The following is a 19,058-nucleotide window of genomic DNA, read 5'->3' on the forward strand; positions in this document are numbered from 1 at the left end:
ATGCTAAATAATAGTAACGTCTAGATTTTGACCACAATACATGTAGGCAGGAACTTCAGTGCATAGTGGTGTCGTTTCATAGTGTGTACTACATGTAGTTTCAGGAAATAAACCGTTAGAAATGTTCTGAATTGAAAGTGATAAAAAAAAAGGAATTTTTGCAAATGACCCATTTGACATGTTTTGCTAAAAAGTTGTAAAGTTGGAGACAAGGTAGATTTAATAGGGAGACATTTGAATAGCATGTCTCTTAAAGGGAATGTACAACATTTGCTTTTGCTGTAATTTTCAGAAATGGATGGATTTGGGGGATTGGTATTTTATAGCAAATATTGTCACACCAACATGTTTGAAGTTTTGTGTTCGTGGATGCTGGAAAAACCAAGAAAAAACAATCATGTTCCTGTGGTCTGGTTCCCTGGCCCCACTTAAGATGAAACGGAGCAATTTATCTAGGTCGGGGAATTATAAGGTCAGACTTGTACCCGTTCATAGGTGTGTAATTGATTGCAAAAGAAATGCGTACCAATTACCCGTATAGCCTATGTGGTAAACTGGGAGCAAGTATTAATTGGGGGCAGTTTTTTCCAACGCTGGTCAGCTGACCAGCGTTGGAAAAATTGATACAAAAACACCACTTTTCTTGAAAATTAGAGCACACCAGGTGCCATGATTTTACAGGATAATTTAGACAGTCATTCATTAACAATAACAGGCAAGTAAGGCATTTCATAATAATTTGGTAGTTTTGTTTTTTGATGTTTGCAAATGTTGTATATTCCCTTTAACGATCAAGTCTTATTCCTAGGCATGTTGTTGCAAATAGCCTAAAGTGCTTCCTCGTGATGAAGTGTGCTTCTAATGTTTTCATGTCTGAAAAGTTGATGTTGATGCAATCAATTTACCATAATACTGTAAGACAACAAACTCAGACTCATGTAGACGTCTTGCATTCTGCGGACAGTTATTTTTCATTACACAGCTGAAGCAAATTTAAAACATCTGTGCAGATCCTTCACAATTGTACACTGCTGTACATTGAACATTTTAGTTTACAATTCATTTTTAGTCACACAAGCATGGTTAGGTCAGTGCCGGCGGTGTCACAAACATGTACATGTACATCATGTACATGTACATTATGTGCGTACATGTACATTATGTGCGTACGTGTACATTATGTGCGTACGTGTACATTATGTGCGTACGTGTACATTATGGGCGTACGTGTACATTATGTGCGTACGTGTACATTATGTGCGTACGTGTACATTATGTGCGTACGTGTACATTATGTGCGTACATGTACATTATGTGCGTACATGTACATTATGTGCGTACATGTACATTACGTGCGTACATGTACATTATGTGCGTACATGTACATTATGTGCGTACATGTACATTATGTGCGTACATGTACATTATGTGCGTACATGTACATTATGTGCGTACATGTACATACAGTACATAATATACCGGTACTGTGCATGTATTCATGTAGTCCAGTCGCACGAATGTTACATTGTTCACCGAACAAAACCGCGGTAGTTGTTCACTGAACAAAATGCGGTACATACATTACACAGGCTACCACAGCCTACTGGGATATATCACAACTTGAAGCTTTTTCAAAACAGCCCATTTTGGATTATTTCTATAATCCTTTCAACTGGGCATTGCCTCAAGCTTACCATACAAGAATCTGATACTAATTCAAACAGTTTGTACATGTACATACACATGTTGGCTTCATCAAAATGACCTATAAAAATCCCCCTAACAAAAAATACAGGATCAACACTGTATTGATCAAAACAGAATGAACATTGATTATGAACACCCAGTCAGTACAGAAACTTAAGCCAGCAGGTCAACGCGTGGATATTCTTTTGTTCCACGCATCACTGACTTGGAATCATGATCATCTGACAGGTAAGGTGGGAAAGTACTCAGGAAAGTACAAATTTTACAAACCATAGTGTAATTGCATTCTACATTGTAAGTACATACATATATGACAGCTAAAAATGTTGGGTTTTTTTTTTGCTAGGTTCTTCTGAGCTCAATATGTTTGGACCAGTTTCTATAGCCCTTTTCACACTGGAGCCTTTTAACCCGGGTTGAACTCAACCCCAGGCAAACCCAGTGCCGCCCCGGGTTGAGTTTTTGATTTTTCAACCCCACATCGTTTCACACCTGTTTCATGCAAATCAAGCTTATCATGCTCAGTTAATGAGTAGGCCTACTGTTTTGAACCCTGGCAAGAATTTCAACCCGGGTTGAAAATCTCAACCCTGGTCTGGAGCAGGGATGAGTTCGACCCAGGGCAAAATCAATCTCGGGGTTGACACAGGGTTGAAGCAGGGTTGAAATTCTTCAAGTGTAAAACAATGCATGTTTTCAACCCTACGTCAACCCCAAGATTTATCTAGTGTGAAAAGGGCTTATGTGTCACTTCACACACTGTCAATGGTCCGTATCAGTCAAAAAAGGCAATCTGGGGTTCAAAGTGGAAAACCCCCTCGAGCTGTGTACAACTACAAGGGGTCACAAAAGGTTCTCTGGTCAAAATACAAACGAATATAGAAGGGGCACATCATCCTGAAATCGGCAAAATTTTTATCTCTGATACTTGTGAAAGGAGCTTCTACATCTAGATAGATAGATAGATTTCTTTATTGTCATGCTCATAATTACATGGAAATTGTAACTTGGTGGTCTTTTGGTCTGTCTGTCTGTCTGTCTGTCTGTTCCTGGAAAATTCAGCAAAACTATTTGACTAATTGACCAAATACCATGCCGTGGTCATACATGTATGTAATAAAATGCAAGCTTGCTGACGGTTCTCGGTACAGCGATTTTGTTTTGATCGATGCTATCTACATCGGATTTGAACCAGCCAACCGATCCCATTATCTCGGTGATCGAGTGGTAAGACGTCTGCACTAGAAAGCAGGGGGTCGTGGGTTCGAGTCCCATCCGAGTGATTTTTTCCAATGTTCACTCGGAAGAAAACACACCGACTATAAAGTGTTTATACGTCAGTGAAGGGCAAACCCTAAATTTAATTTACACCACCCCGAGTCCCTGAATGCAAAAATCCCATCTTATGAATAAAATATAATGTGCTACCATTGACTGTGAACATGTCCATTAAAGATATAGTCCATCATTTGTAATTTGTGCATTTTGTTCGTTTGAAGCAACAAATGCGTTCAAAATCTAATGAAGGATACTGAACAACTAACCTGATGAACTTTCAGCTCAGCTTCAGCTGTATATTCCGAGAAAAACAACATTCTAGGATCTCAATTTCAAATCAAAAGTTGCTGAATCATGTTTTGAATTGTTTTAAATTGCAGCTATACGCGATGTTGCACACTGATCCGACGAATTATAGCAACCGCGCGCGCCTGTGCGTCGTGCTAATGCTTGTGCGCACTGCGCCGAATAACAAAACGAACTACTATTTTAAAATTTCCTACGGTGGGTCTTAAGACGCACCGTTGGAAAGGCCTTCTTTTGTTGATTACTTCAAAATAATAGCTTGCCAGAAAGATTAATTTCACAGAGAGTTTAGTCCACTTACTATCTTTCAACCAAGTATGTTTTTCAACAATAATACGCCAGTTACTTTTTCGGATGGCTGCAAATGATGGACTATAGCTTTAAGTTCAAAAAGTAAAACAAAATGTAGTGTAAGCCAAGTGGGGCCGACTTTGGTACACATAGATTACAAATGTACATGTACAGCAAACCAGCATATTAATTAATCCTGTTTACAACCAAATGATAATAGCACCACACAAAGTAGGAGGCTTCAAAGAAGCCCGTCACTTTTTGTTGTTGTGCCCATCCCAAAATAACCATAAGTAAAAACTGCATGAGAAAAGCCACCAGTCAATGCGGGAGCCACTTGTCCAGGGACACATTATTATGCAAAATACCAAAAACTCAAGGCTTCACGAAGCATTGCAGATGCTTTGCAGCGTGATTATTCACCACTTCAACAATAGTTGAGCAGGGGACCCATACATATGCCATTGTAAAGAATATGTTTGCCTCAGTGTGTTTGGTATACAAGTGTATGCAAAGAACTTCTGAATTACTTTGACGATGGCGTGGGTTTGCTTCTGGGACCGGCAGAAAATTCTGACAACTCGGCCGCTATGCGCTCAACTGGAAAGACAAAGCCTCAGAAGGAGGACGCGTTTTCTGTTGAGCCAACTGACTGTAATTTGGTTTTCAAAGGAGGCGTGGTGGCCTCAACCTGTGGTTGGTCGGCACGATTTGTTTGTAGAGTGAGTACAAGAGTCAGGAATGGTCGTGCTGGCCTTGCTGGGTTTGTTCAGTTCATGGTAAACTCTGTTTCATCAATAAAACATTTTGCCAAAGTTTCAGATGCTGTGAGCAAAGGTCTCCGAGTTAAGAACAAAATGTACACAATCTTTTTTACAATTTAGATGTGCTGAAGTCATTAAAAAAAATAGAAATTAAACTTCCTGGGATGAACATGTAATAATGGTACTAAGGTGCCCTTAATGTTTTAAATAATTAAAGCGTATGAAAGACAACTGAGTAAAATTAAAACTGGAGTCTGGAGAAAAGATGCGTACACTTATAACAATTAGGTTCCATTTAGACATTTGGAAAATTTGTAAACAGACTTTTGTTTGGGTTTTAATATGTAAATCTGAAAGCATCACATCCTAATTTGCGGGCCCTGGCTATGTAGGCCTAGGCTACATTTGTTTAGTTGGGTCCTTGGTGCTAGGGGTAGATTTGCCCTGCAGGGTGAACAGGCAATGTTTAATCCAAGTCTCATCATTTCGAGGCTGAGCAATACATGTAGTTCCTGGATGAAAGTTTGTCCATGTGTTCAAAGGGATAGAACGGGAAACCTGCCAGTGGGATGCATCAATATGGCACTCTTTCCATAGCAACATAATCACTTGTGGCACAAACACTTATAATTTTTCCCCCCATGTACCGAACTTTATTCAAATCTCAGAAGAATTGTGCTCAATTCTGGAACATCAATCTGTATCAGGTATTGACGAGTCCAGCATGCACACAGAAACATGACAATATCACTACTACATCACAGGCACTTCAAAGCTTGCAAATGACAACCACTTCAAATGCTGAACTCAAGTAGTTGTCATTCAAGAGCGGATTTGCCTTTTGTTCCCAAATACTGGCTAATTAGGCAACTGGTGCCAATCCCAAGCGCAGTCACGACGACACCGAGATAGAGGGTACCATCAAAAAGATGAATCAAACCCAGTATTGGGGCCTTTGGCACTGGGATCCGAAAAAATCTGAGCATACCTGTACCCCACAGGCGCAAGCTCATTAAAGGGAATATACAACATTTGCAAACATAAAAAAAAAAAAAATACCAAATTATTATGAAATACCTCACTGGACTGTTAGTGAATGACAGTGTAAAGCATCCTGTCAAATTATGGCACCTGGTGTGCTGTCATTTTCAAGAAAAGTGGTATTTTTGTATCAATTTCCAACACTGGTTGGCTGACCAGCATTGGAAAAAAAATGTGGTTTTTCCTTCAAATACTGCCCCCAATTTACCATATTTAGTTAGTCCGCATTTTGTTTGCAAACGATTACACACCTATGAACGGGTACAAGCCAGCTAGACTGGTTCCCTGACCTTACAATTCCTGACGTCTATAAATTGCTCTGTTTCATCTTAAGTGGGGTCAGGGAACCAGACTACAGGAACATGATTGTTTTCTTGGTTTTTCCAGCATCTACGAACACAAAACTTCAAACAAGTCAGTGCAACAATATTTGCTATAAAATATTAACCCTAAAATATGGACATTCAGTAGGCAATGCTGTTGGAGGATTTTGAAGGATTGAGGCAGTGGGTATCCTTCATTTGAACATAAGTGCAACATTTTGGAGGATTGAGGAAGGTTCCTAGCAAAAAGGGCCTTTAGTGAAACTTATCAAGTCTTATCAAAAGTTATCGAAGGTCATCACACAACCAGGGAAGATTTGTTTCACGGTAGGTTTACCGACTTCAGTCAGAATTGAAGACTCAAAACTTGGACTTGGATAGACCTGTAAACATGGTGTTTAATACACTGCCGTGTTTCATTGAGAATGTATACATTCGTCTACAGACGCGATGTTTTATGACTGAGCACCTGCATGTTAAGTAGGCCTACTTACATAGGGTCATGCTATTTAATACCCGTCAACAAGCGTCAACAAAGTGTTAACAAGTTGAACACCAATTTTCAGCAAAAATAATGTGTTCACAATACTCAGCTCAGTGGGCTCCTAAAATTATTTTCAACTGCTCAAAATATTTAGAAGTATGTTTAAACATGTTAAATGTGCAATTTTAATCGAAAAAAGGTACGACGACAACAGTGACGTTCTTCCAGCCAAACTGGCCAGCATCTTGTTTGTCTTGGAGTTTTTTTGGACAGTGGTACAATAGCACGACCGCTTACATACAAGTATGAGGATCTCTGGAACAATAGCACGACCACCTTCATATGACTATGACCAGGCATGCAACTGGGAAGTCCCAAAAAAAGAGGAAATTCACATTTTTCCCAGACTTTGAACAGTGTTTTTCTATTTTCAATGGCACACATTGGAAGTGAAAAATGAGGAAATCAGCTGATCCGAGGAAAAGTTGCATGCCTGTATGACATGTATGAGGATCTCTGGAGACTGACGTTTGCACCAGATCTGTCCTTTCCAAAAAAATGAAGGAAGCAGCAATGCAGGTGCTCATAGGCTATCATAAACATTGTGGCTGTAGTTGAATGTCTAGGTCCGGCTTTCGCATGTTACTAGACTACATTCAAATATGGGTCTAGGACAAAAAACTGTGAGGGCAGGCGGTAGGCAAGGTAGGCCTAGATTCCATTCCTACCTCTATCATTTTTTGGTGTCCATGCTTTAATTAAAAACAAATTTTTGGTGGTTAAGAAATGTCAAAGTTTAAAAGAACGATTACACGGGTGCCTTCTACATTACATGTTCTACTTCTGGAAAGAAGTCCTACTCAATCGGATGGTGATAAGTACCATAGGCCTACAATTTGCAAAGTAAACAGCTTGACATTCTGCTCACTTCGAGTTTGACTGGCCCTAAAAATCATTTTATGTTTATGTTTTTATATTTACGGGAAAACTTACTTGGGTTTCAATTCGTCCAAGTCCGACCTGTACTTGCCGAGTTCGATCTGCAATCTGGCCTTCTCTTTCGCCGTGTCGTCCAGCAATTTTCTCATGTCAGCTAGCTCTTTCTCGTACATGTATTTCAGGTTGGAGATCTCCTGTGCCTGGGTCTCCTCCACGGTCGAGAGCTGAAGCATGAGTCGGCTGTTGTCTGATTCCAGAGACCGGACCCGGTCGATGTAGATAGCCAGGCGGTCGTTCAGGTCCATCAAGTCTTCCTTCTCTTGGGTCCGGGTGATGGCCGTCGGACTCCTCGGTGAGGACCGGGTGCTGCTGCTACTGACGACATGTTTGACGGTCTTGCTGGACCGTGTGCTGGTCCTTTGGCTCATCATAGGAGTCGACATTTTGGCAGAGAAAAATACGGTTTACACAAAATACACGTACAGCGTCCGATCCAGTAAACGTACATGTACATGTACGTACGTGTACGTATGTATACAGTACAGTCTAGTCAGTGCACATACACATGAATTAGGCCCTAAACAACGCTGAATGAGCCCGGAAGTCAGACACACGCGTGGCCTTTGAAGATCACGTGGTGCTTTGTAGACCAATAGGATCGATGATATGCCAGACACAACCGCCAAATTTGCAGTAAACTGAAAATCAAAATGATACAAGTTGAGCCGCAGCTAGCTAGCCGCGCCAGTGGTATGGTACGCGGTGGATGTGGATATGGATCAGCGCTGTCCTTGTAGTAACGGGCCTAGTACTAGTAGTAGGGAGTAAAATTTTAATTTAATCGCGGGTAAGGCTTTTTAATCGTTTTTAGGGGCTGATCAAATTTGCACTGATTTGAAATTGCGTCCCATAATTGACTGTGATATACGCGGACACAATCGATTTGAAATTGAACTTAAACCGTTACAAAGCACTATTGATGTACCCTAACGTGGCGCGTCCCCCATACCCAACGTGGCGCACTTTGATTTTTCGCCTGTGGCGCCTACCTAGAGCAAAAGTTTTAACTGAAATTTCACAGAAAGTGAAATTTCATCAAGTTCTAAACACTCCTGTTCATAAATCGCAAGTTTATTTAACCGTAACAAAGTTAGAAGAAAAATATATTTTGGCGTGATTTTGCGATTTTATTTTCAAGTGCAAAGTGAACCCTAAGCGCCTACGGCGCTATAGGATCTTTGCTGTACATATTATACCAACATCAGTTTCTTCCAAAAGAGGGCGCGCTACACAAATAACGGTCACCACCGTAAAGACGACTTCTGTCAACGTGGATCACGATCTGCCCAAACAAAGTCGGCATTAATTGAACAAAAATATAACACACGTTGTGGAGACGATAACTCAAGAACAACACAGTGCACTGAGTTGAAATTTCGTTCAATGATTGTTCGGGATATAGGACACAAATATATGTAAAATCGACGGGAACCATTAAAGAATAAATTTAATATGATTTAAGGAAATACAGTGTACTAATCGCGAAAAAATCAATTTGAATTCGAGTCATTTTTAATGGAACAAAAAGAAAGCACTCTTTGTGGAGACGATAACTCAAGAACGACACAGTGCACTGAATTGAAATTTCGTTCAATAATTGCAGGGGATATAGGACACAAATGTATTGAAAATCGACGGGAACCATTAAAGAATAAATTTAATATGATTTAAAGAAATACAGTGTACTAATTTCGAAAAATTCAATTCGAATTCGAGTCACTTTTAATGGAACAAAAAGAAAGCACTTTTTGTGGAGACGATAACTCAAGAACGACACAGTGCACTGAATTGAAATTTCGTTCAATAATTGTACGGGATATAGGACACAAATGTTTTGAAAATCGACGGGAACCATTAAAGAATAAATTTAATATGATTTAAGGAAATACAGTGTACTAATCGCGAAAAATTCAATTCGAATTCGAGTCACCTTTAATGGAACAAAAAGAAAGCGCTCTTTATGGAGACGATAACTCAAGAACAACACAGTGCACTGAATTGAAATTTCGTTCAGTAATTGTACGGCATATAGGACACAGATGTTCTAAAAACCGACGGGATCCATTAAGGAAATACAGTGTACTAATTGCAAAAAAACATTCAATTCGAATTCGAGTCACTTTTAATGGAACAAAAAGAAAGCGCTGTTTGTGGAGACGATAACTCAAAAACAACCGAACACTGAATTGAAATTTCGTTCAATAATTGTTCGGGATACTGGATCTTTCCTCCCCCTCCCCAATATTGACCATAACAACGGGAAATTCAAAACTTTAAAGAATGTTAAAAACCTAACCTGCTGAAGTTTCAGCACAGTGGATATTACACCTTTCCAGAAAACCATGCACAACCTTTTATGATCACGAAACACACTTTCGTCTTGGCATTTTACAAAAAGGTGTAAATGGACTGTCGTTGGATATCACTTACATTTTCTTGATATTTTTTTTCGAAATGACAGCAAACCAGTACAGGAATTTATGTGGTCTTTTAGTACCACTGAGTATCCAAGTAAGCTTACAATAATTCGTTATTTGTCACTTTCGGGGTAAATATAAATGCAAATGATCCTTGTAAATGCCACAGCTCGAGGAGGGGGGGGGGGGGCGACTGAAAGTGTGTGAAAAGGGGCATAGGTGCAAAAAGAGCACACACTTTAAAATGCAAACCGTGGAAAATGATGGACGTCTCATAGACCGGATTTTTGTTCATTTTTTATTTCATACTAAAAGTAGTCTCCATCAGATTTCCAAGTATTTTCCAACAGAAACAAAATTCCAACTTGATGAATTAGATTCTTGATGAATTAGAGGGAGGCGTTTTTCATGTGTTGCTTTGTGGGCTTCCCACATGCATGGACTCATAGGCCTTCCACAACTGAACCGAAGTAATCCGGCTTAAAATCTCTTAATCTTAACACTATAATCAATATATCGGAAGATGTTAAGCCCTGAAAGGAAACTACTGCGCCTGCTCTGTGCAATTGCACAATATCTCCGGTCATTGAACTCTCCGGTCGAATCCATTGACAACATGCTGACTTTTCCGATAATCTTGGTGACCGAAATTACTGAGTCTAACGATTTTCTGGCAAATTTGCTGCCCAAAGTAAAAAATAACCAACGAGCAACCATTGTCCTCGAATCGGTAAAAAAAATGGGCGTTTTGTTATTTGTGTAAGATGTCTATGGTCACAACCCCAAAGAATTATTGTTGTCAACACGGAGAAAACACTGCCCAACTGAAGTCAACTTTGATAATATTCTTTCAAAAGAGGGCGCGCTACACAAATACTGGGCAAAAGTTGGGCAAAATGGGTTGATAATGCGACCACTGCTGGTCGAATTACTCTTGTGCAAATTCTTCCGAATAGTTTGACAGTTTTTACCCAATTCAACCCAATATATGAGGTAATTTCATACCAATGCAATGCTGGGTAAATTACATTGCCCAACAGTGTTTTATCCAACCTTTTTTTGTATATAAATATAATGGTCACCACCGTAAAGATTTTTTTCACAACACGGAGAAAATCCTGGCTAAAATAAAGTCAAAGTCTACTGAAAACCTGCTTTTAAACTAACACATCGTTGTGCGGATGAAAACTTAAGAAAAACCTGTTGTATTAAACTGAAATCTTGTCTTGTGATTGGTCGAGATATACAGCACAAGTCTACTGAATATTAAGAGAAATCGTCCAATGATAAAAATAATATAACCAAAACGAATTGAAGTCAACTTTCATGGAATGAAAAACAACACACTCGACCTGACGACAACTCAAGCATGGGCGGTGATCCTTGGGTGGGGGGGGGGGGGGGGGGGGAGGTAATCCCCCAAACAATTTTTGGGCGGGGATGCCAATGGTGATGCCCCATCACAGATTTTTTTTTAGATTTTACCCCAATGTACCACCATTTTCACATATATTTTCCCCAAAATGCTTGTTCACCATCCTTATCACTAATATTGGACATTATGAAACAAACCGTGGGCGTAATTGTATGCGCATAATACATGTGTACACATCCATATTATTTTTATTTTTGAAATATAATTATGATAATTACATTTCAAAAATAAAAATAATATGGATGTGTGCCTTCATGCATCTGTGAACAGCACCCTCTATAGTCAGATGGTGTCAAGCTCCTGTGTCTGCCCCCCCCCCCCCCCCGCAGCGTCTATATGCTTTGGCCGTGCGCCCTCTTTTGGTATTTCCCTGATCAACCGCCTGACTCTAGAACTGAAGCCTTTGCTTTAAAAAGAAAAAAGGAAGTCCGTTAAAATGAGTACCGGTATATGTGTGACGTGATCTCACAATATCACTAAAACAATGAATGTCAATTTAAAAAATAATCATTGCAACAGTTGTCTTTAGTTGTTTCTGTTTTAAAATATATACACTTTGCTCATCATGAGAATAAGGTTGGTTCCATTGTTATACTAAGTATAGTCTGTTTGTCAGGGTGCGTTTGTTTCGCTACGCCGGCATGACGGTGTCACATGAAAATCCGACTCCTATGAAAATCGGACCCCTTTTTCCCTTTTATTGGTTAATCCCTCGCACGTGACAGGTCACTCTCCCCAAACGGTCCTAAAAATAGCGTAGTATCGTACTCACGCGTGCGCACTACTACCAATGAGTCCACATTTCATGGAGTCGGATATTCACGCTACAACGGTTCCAACACAGATCCTTGGACCAGTGCCGCGCTATATAACAAACAAAACTGAACGAAGTGACCCTGAAGTAGTTTAACTTTCGGATCATTTGAAAGCGCCTTTCCATTGTTATGAGAATTTGAATGAAAGTTTTTTCATGACCGAATGAGTAAGGTCTGAAAGTGGACGGGAAAACCTATAAAAGAACTAGAAAAACTAAGCAATCGAGTCATCATGCATGTTTCGCCTGATTACCATCATCCGCACACAAATTTAGAAGTGCACATAATATTCATAACGTCAGACCCTTTTTTTTATAATGTGAACTAAAGAAAGGAAGAGTTGAATTTATCTCACAGAACAAAACGAAATTGAATGACCGAAACATTTAAATAAATGAAAAAAAAAACCCGAAAAAAACCCCGAATTTAATTCAACGCCAATCTCGAATTGATTTCTCAAAACAAGGACGAATTAGAACACGACATTCTGCAACGACATTTAAGTATCTTTTTGTGGAATTTGAAACTATTAGTTTACTGACATAGTTGGGTTTCTCATTTTGTTCTTTATCGATTGCAAAGAAATGCAACAACACTGAAAGCTCTAAAGTTTTTTTCAGGGTTTTACATTTTTTTTATAATAAAATTTGATTCTTACGTCTTTTCGTTATAGTCCTCATTTTGAATCTAACACTGATCCACCTCCGGATGGGGCGAGGATCCTTTATGTGGATCCCAGCAAACCAATTAAGGAACGGATCCGGGATCCGGATCCGTATGAATAAATTAAACACGCCTCTTTTATGACTATAAACAAATCAAGCTCAAAAACATGCGCATCAATTTTAGCCATAGGCCTATACGCGTGTGTTTTAATGACAACGAACGAGTAACGCCTACGGATTTATTCATCATTGGGTATTGACCACATCACATATGACATCATCCCGACAAGCAACATATAGGAACCTATAGTAGTTCAGCTTGCACGGTATTAACAATTTTGTCAACACTTGTAAACTTGAAAGTTGGCATCACAATAATATTCACATGACAAACCAATGTGCAAAGGCTACTATAGGTGCCATATTTTGGAGCACGGCTAATTTTGTTTGTGTGATTCTGCTTCTTAATTTCATTTATAATGGAAACAAAAGAGTTCTATGAGTTTTCTCTTATTGTTGTTTTAATTTTCATGACTGAAAAAAAAATGGGACAGTAGACTGCACAGCGTTATTTACATAAGTGGCCTTGGGTCTTTATATTCTCTCAGGCAGCTGCAAACCTGTCACAGGCATGCTACCGTACCGATAGCTTGTAAAAGAACACTTTTGTGTATAAAATGAAATAGAAATGGCTTTTTTGAATACTGATGGCGCACCCTGTAGGCAGCCATGCACATCAAGCTTCAAAGCTCATAATAATTCCCAAAATCTGAAAAAAAATTGTAAAGGGGTCCTTGCTTCGTAGTCTTTTGTGTGTGATTCTATGAAAACCAAAGCTCCCTCGGCGTCAGCCCGCGGGCTACACGGGCTGGTGGGATGCCCTCATACATCAGTATTCTCTTCTTCTTCTTTTTTGTGTGAGCGTGTGCCCGGTGTGAAAGTCATCTTTCCCGCCAGGGACACATCCCCATTTATCGCTTCCCCATTCATCGGTGACAACAAAGTCAGTCCTCACTTTTGTCATCAACCGCTAAGCTATTTCACCAACTAGCGTTGCTGTTTCTGGGTTGCTGATTGTGTGTATCCGAATCAGAAATAATCGTGTTGAAATTATGAATGTGCGAGTCTCGATTGGGTGAACTTTGGCCCTTGTCTGCTGAACTCCACTCTTTTGCTCCTCCATCCTCTCCCAATTCTTCGCAGATCTCATGAACTCTGCCCCGGCCCACGATGCTCCCCTATAGACCTTTATCATTGCTGCCACCATTTCAGTCATGTTCCCTGTATCCAATAACAGTACTGAATGATAATGTTTTTGTGCAAAATGGAACCAGACTTTTTTTCCTTCCAGCCTCGCTTTGGTTACGTTGATTTGAAAAGGATAAAATCAAGATGGCCGCAACATGATAACGGTCTATTATGATCTCTGTTGTTCCCCCGATTTCCTTTAACACTTCTCTGTTCTGCTCTGCCCATTTCTAGTGAGCTCTTTCTGCTCAGCATTGTGTTCTGCTCCATTGTACTTTCTTCATTTCGCTCTTCTTTAGATCTGCTCTCCACATTTGTTACTTCATCACATGGCCCTGTAGTCTCCTGCTCACAGCTGTTGCACCGAATCCTTGGTCTGGAGGCGATTGTTGAAAACAGTAATGAAAAAAGTTAACAAACAAACCCCCAAACGTACAAAAACACTGAATATTGGGCAGTACAATTCCCACCCAAATGAAAGATGATAAATGCATGCTTTACAATGATACTCGATATACGTTTTGAACAAGCTATTTTAAGTCCAAACAGCTTTGGTGAGATTTTGAGTGAAAGCTTGAAGCATATTTGTGTTCTAGTACTAGCAATAATATGAGAATTGCAGGCTGCTGAAAAAGGTGAACGACAAAGGTTGTGCACACCAAATTAATTGGAAATGGAAAATTGACTCATGATTGATGAGTTGACAAAATGGTGATTTTGTAAAGTGTAGTTTCAGTTTTTTGTCCATCGCACCTGAAGTCTATACAGGACTGTGTAGCTCATGTTCCTGAGTGTAATTCATTTATTGAGATAATTATCGTCACAGTTCAATGACAAGCGAGTCTGGAAGAATACGATATTAATAACAAGACAATGACGTATATAACTCAGTGCGTGAAACGAGAATTATTGACTACAGCATCTCTGAGTCAAATGGATGAGTTGGGAAGAAATGCATCGTGTTTTAGGTTAAAATAGTTTATGAGACACGGCATATTATAAAAGCCAGGTGAACCCGTGGCCGATGCGACAGCTGACTTGGTGTGCATACTTCGCGTCAGCCCGGCAGCTGCTGCAATCCATTTCAGGTCACTGGACTAGCTCTTGTCATGGGACGCAGGACAACCCTCGCATTTATATCAACTCGCTCTCTGCTGCACACACCGAGCCTCACAACCCCTGTTCATCTAGTTCGAGGAATGAAAAGACCAGTGTCGTACACTGGCTTTACGATCCAGGTCATTTCATCTGGTGAATTTATATGACCCATAATGACGTCTCGTTTTGTTCAACCTAGCCAGGGCAGGATCTAGGAATAGACCAACGCACATGCTTGCTTATTATACCCATTGGCCGACACCGTGGCTCCACACCACATTTTCAACAACCAGGGCAAGTGATTCCTGCTACAATGGCACATAAGTTTTGTCTTTTTTGTGTGGAACGATTCCATTGGTTTACAGACAGTAAGGAGTTTGTGACTTTTGTTTCGGTTTTCTGCCATTGATGTTGGTGGTCAGATGAGGACACTCTTCGTCTGATTCTGGAGCATGGGATCTTTGCAGAGTGGAATTAGTGTTGCCCAACGCCATGCATGCAGGCTGCTTAATGCGATTTCTGGTGCACATCTGTAAGCGCAGCATGGATTGGGCACTGTGGATCGGGGGAGGCCATACGGTGGCATGAGAGCGCTGTCAATCATCTTCTTTTGTTTGGTGCACTTGTTCGGACCACATGGCAAAACTATAGGTGAGTATTCGAACTTCTTTATTTGTATTTCTGTACAATCGTCATTATTTTTCCATTATTGACGTATTGCTCGTTTGTCTGTCCATGTTAATTTGTTATATTTCTTTGGATCACATTTTTGTGATGTTTGATGATGTAGCCCTATTTTGTCTGTGCTATTTTCGAGTTTCTCCCCGAGAAACGATTTCCTGTGTTTGTTTCAGCAATACAAAAGTCAATCACTTTTGAATAAGATATCAAGTGAAGAAACAAGCTCACCGATAGGGACCGGGATCAATGTAGGGACCTGGGGACTCCTAACTGAGCTCCAGAAGAGCTGGGAATGCGTCAAGATATAATTTCTCCGAGCTTCTCTGAGCCAATCTTTTCCCTTACACTTCATTCAAAGTACAAATGTATGGTCTGACCAAAATGCCATAACATTATTATGGTCCAACAAAGAGGGCGCTATTGAAATAGATCTATGCATTGAGAGTAAACATGACATCTAATCCATTCGACATTATTGTTGTCAAGTACTCCGAACGTCCGAAGACGAAGTTCGTACCATTATCCTTGTCATAATCATGTAAGTTTATAGGAGATGGTGAGTTGTCATTGTAAACAATAGAAGAGGAATGTCCCGTGTACAGTACATAATAAGGTTCAGTCATGCACACTTTAAAGTACCACAATCGTCATGTGTAAACCTACTTTCCTCCTGAAGACATAGTATTGTTTGTCTCGCCGTTCATCAACTAGTCTATAGAATAGCCCATAGCACAGCAAGGGTCTATGATATGTGAGCAGATTCAGCAGTTAGTTATGCCAAACAAGACTCTCGTCTTGACTTCGACATTCTGACCATTCAGCGGGCGCCTTCTATAAGTTCGGTAACCCAATGTTGCATTACAAAAACATGGCATCCAAATTGACCAATCAACAGTTTAGTCCACATCTATGATCGAAAATGACGTCACAGTTTCTAAAGTTGACTCCGATTGGCTGGCGCGCGGTGTCGCATAAGATTTGCATGTTAGGATATCAGCAGACGTTCGACCATGGCCGGCTGTGCACACGTAAATCTCTTATCCTCGGACTATTCATCCTCATGTTTCTTAATTTTTTTTTAAAAAAAAGGTCGCTTATAAAAACATAATCTATTACTGTTTTTGAATCCAACACAAATCCTCTGCGGTACCGTAATGACGTTTCAGTGTGCATGACGTTCCAAACTCTTGACCAATCAAGTCCAAGATTTCGGACTCCGTAGGCGGAGTTCTGTTTCGCGTTTCCGTTATGCACATCACTGTGTGGCCTAATTGCAGTTTTTTGAAATCTCCAGTCTATGATCGATCGGACGATTATAGCTTTCTGATAGGAAAGACAGTGATGACGAGATTTCTCATGCGGCGCCTTCTAGTCAGGTGGCTTAGGCCCAATTTTTGACAAGATCGTGACCGACTGGTCCAAAGCACCAAACTTGGCAGATATATTGTTATAGCCTTGGAGAAGATATTTAGAAGGGGTGACACCTGAAATTCTTTTGGGAAGGGTGCCTAATTTGCATAAATCATTAATCCCTTCCGTGTAATATATTTACTCCCATATTTGAGTATATATATATTTTTTTTTTTGGAATTTTTTTTTTGGGTGATTCCACTTACACATCCTTACTTCACTAACATTTTCTAAAGCATATAAGACTGACTGAATAATTATGAGGACAAAGTAACGATCCAAAATGGCTACTATTATACCATAAAGTTGCGCGCATTTATCTTGTCTCCAGATATCATCAAGTTGTCTTACCAAACCTTAGTATTGATGAGCTTCAAATTCACCAAGTTGCTTACTGGCACAGTAACTCGATTAAAACTTCATGTGAACAATGATAAAATTGTGATATTTAGCCCAGAAAACAAAAACGGGGAACTTGATCAAGTCCCTCACGTTAGGCAGGCTTCACCTAATGTTTAGCCCTATTTACGGACACCTCATGTCCCCTCTCTTTGCTTTTGTGGGCTAAATATCAAGATGATATAACTTTCACATAATTTCACATGATTTGTTGGGGTAACTGTGCCAGTAAGTATCTTTATGAATTTGAAGCTCATCAATACTGAGGTTTGGCAAGACTACTTGGTGATATAAGAGAGAAAAGGAAATGCGCGCAACTTTAGGGTATAATGGCAGCCATTTTGGATCTTTATTATGTCCTCAAAATCTTCAAGCCTCTGATATGCTTTAGAAAATGTTATTTAAGTAAGGATATGTAAGTAAAATCCCTAAAAATACTTTTCAAAAAATAAAAAAAATTAACATCTAACCAAATATGGGAATAAATATATTACACGGCAGGGATTAACGCTTTATGCAAATTAGGCACCCTTCCCAAACGAATTTCAGGTGTCACCCCTTCTAAATATCTTCTCTGGGGCCATAAGAATCTATCTGCCAAGTTTAGTGCTTTGGACCAGTCGGTCACGATTCCAACCGTATGCAACCTGACTATTCCGCTATTTGTGGTTTTCCCCACTTTTGCAAATTCGATGACAGCCCCTACCTACCTACCTACCTAGCTACCTAGCTGTACATGAGCCCCTGTCATCCGTTTTATATTTGGTGCAGTTTCGTGTCTCAGCTCACGTGGTGTTGGCAAGCTAGGCTAGACAACCGGATTGTACAGTGAAATACTTCTTGGCAAACTGAGTCCTTCATTTTGCTGCCTTTTCACGAGAGCTGCAGTGCTTCGTGCCTAGCTAGGTACTAGGTCGCATCGCTCTTCGGATTTACACGTTTTCTTACCTCCATGCTGTAGAATGTACTGACCAGAGGAGTCATGTGCAGCTTGAAATCCGAACGATGCGTACACCACACGCGTTCGATGGTAAGTGGGAAAACAGTCCAAATCGTTCGCATTGGTCCCGAACACGATATTTTCCCCTTCATTTCCTCGTGTGAATCGTTTTTGATTTCATGAAATTCAAACTAATCCAGCAGGTAGTTTTTGACACAGAACGAGTTTGACTGATATATAGAGATGATTTTTTTTTAAATACTGAACCGCTATATATTCAATGTCCACATTCACCTGATGAATCGAGCTATATACATCCCTCAGGCTCACAACAACAACAACTGTAGCAGATCCATGTGATATCAGTGGCTCGAATAGAGGCAAACACTGCTTTTCATGAACAATGTTGATAACAGCAGGCCCAGCCGGACCTGCTTCAACTGATAACGGGGGATTTCGCAGGAAACCGTCGGCGGAACGTGCGGAGGCTGCATGGTGGTCCGGATTGTGCAGCGTGCGTGTGGCGGATCCCCAGCCCTCGTCGAGACTGCCGCGGTACGGTCTAAAACTGGGCACGAGCACGGTGGGTCATTAGTGGCTTTTATTAGTCAAGAGACTAAATCTAAGTTCAGAAATTACGAAAATTAGAAACTTTACTCCCTATTTATCACATTTTAGTACCAGTACCTAATATACTTTAGTATTAGCTGTGAGAACACGAAACTTTGATTTGTATATTCGCATTTTTAATTGCATT

At 40.1% G+C, this 19,058-nt stretch overlaps 1 protein-coding gene across 2 annotated transcripts in view; it reads right to left on the bottom strand.

Annotated features, from left to right (window-relative positions):
* LOC119744410 (lamin-B1-like) overlaps window positions 1-7,657 on the bottom strand; it is a 31,183-nt gene extending 23,526 nt beyond the window's left edge. For both annotated transcript variants that reach the window (XM_038220334.1, XM_038220333.1), the window contains exon 1: window positions 7,188-7,657. In XM_038220334.1, the coding sequence (XP_038076262.1) occupies window positions 7,188-7,576 (389 nt within the window). In that variant the 5' untranslated portion in view covers window positions 7,577-7,657. The remainder of the gene's footprint in view (window positions 1-7,187) is intronic.
* Between the last annotated feature and the right edge of the window lie 11,401 nt (window positions 7,658-19,058).

Source organism: Patiria miniata, unplaced genomic scaffold (genome assembly GCF_015706575.1).
Source record: "Patiria miniata isolate m_02_andy unplaced genomic scaffold, ASM1570657v1 HiC_scaffold_7, whole genome shotgun sequence".
NCBI lineage: Eukaryota > Metazoa > Echinodermata > Asteroidea > Valvatida > Asterinidae > Patiria > Patiria miniata.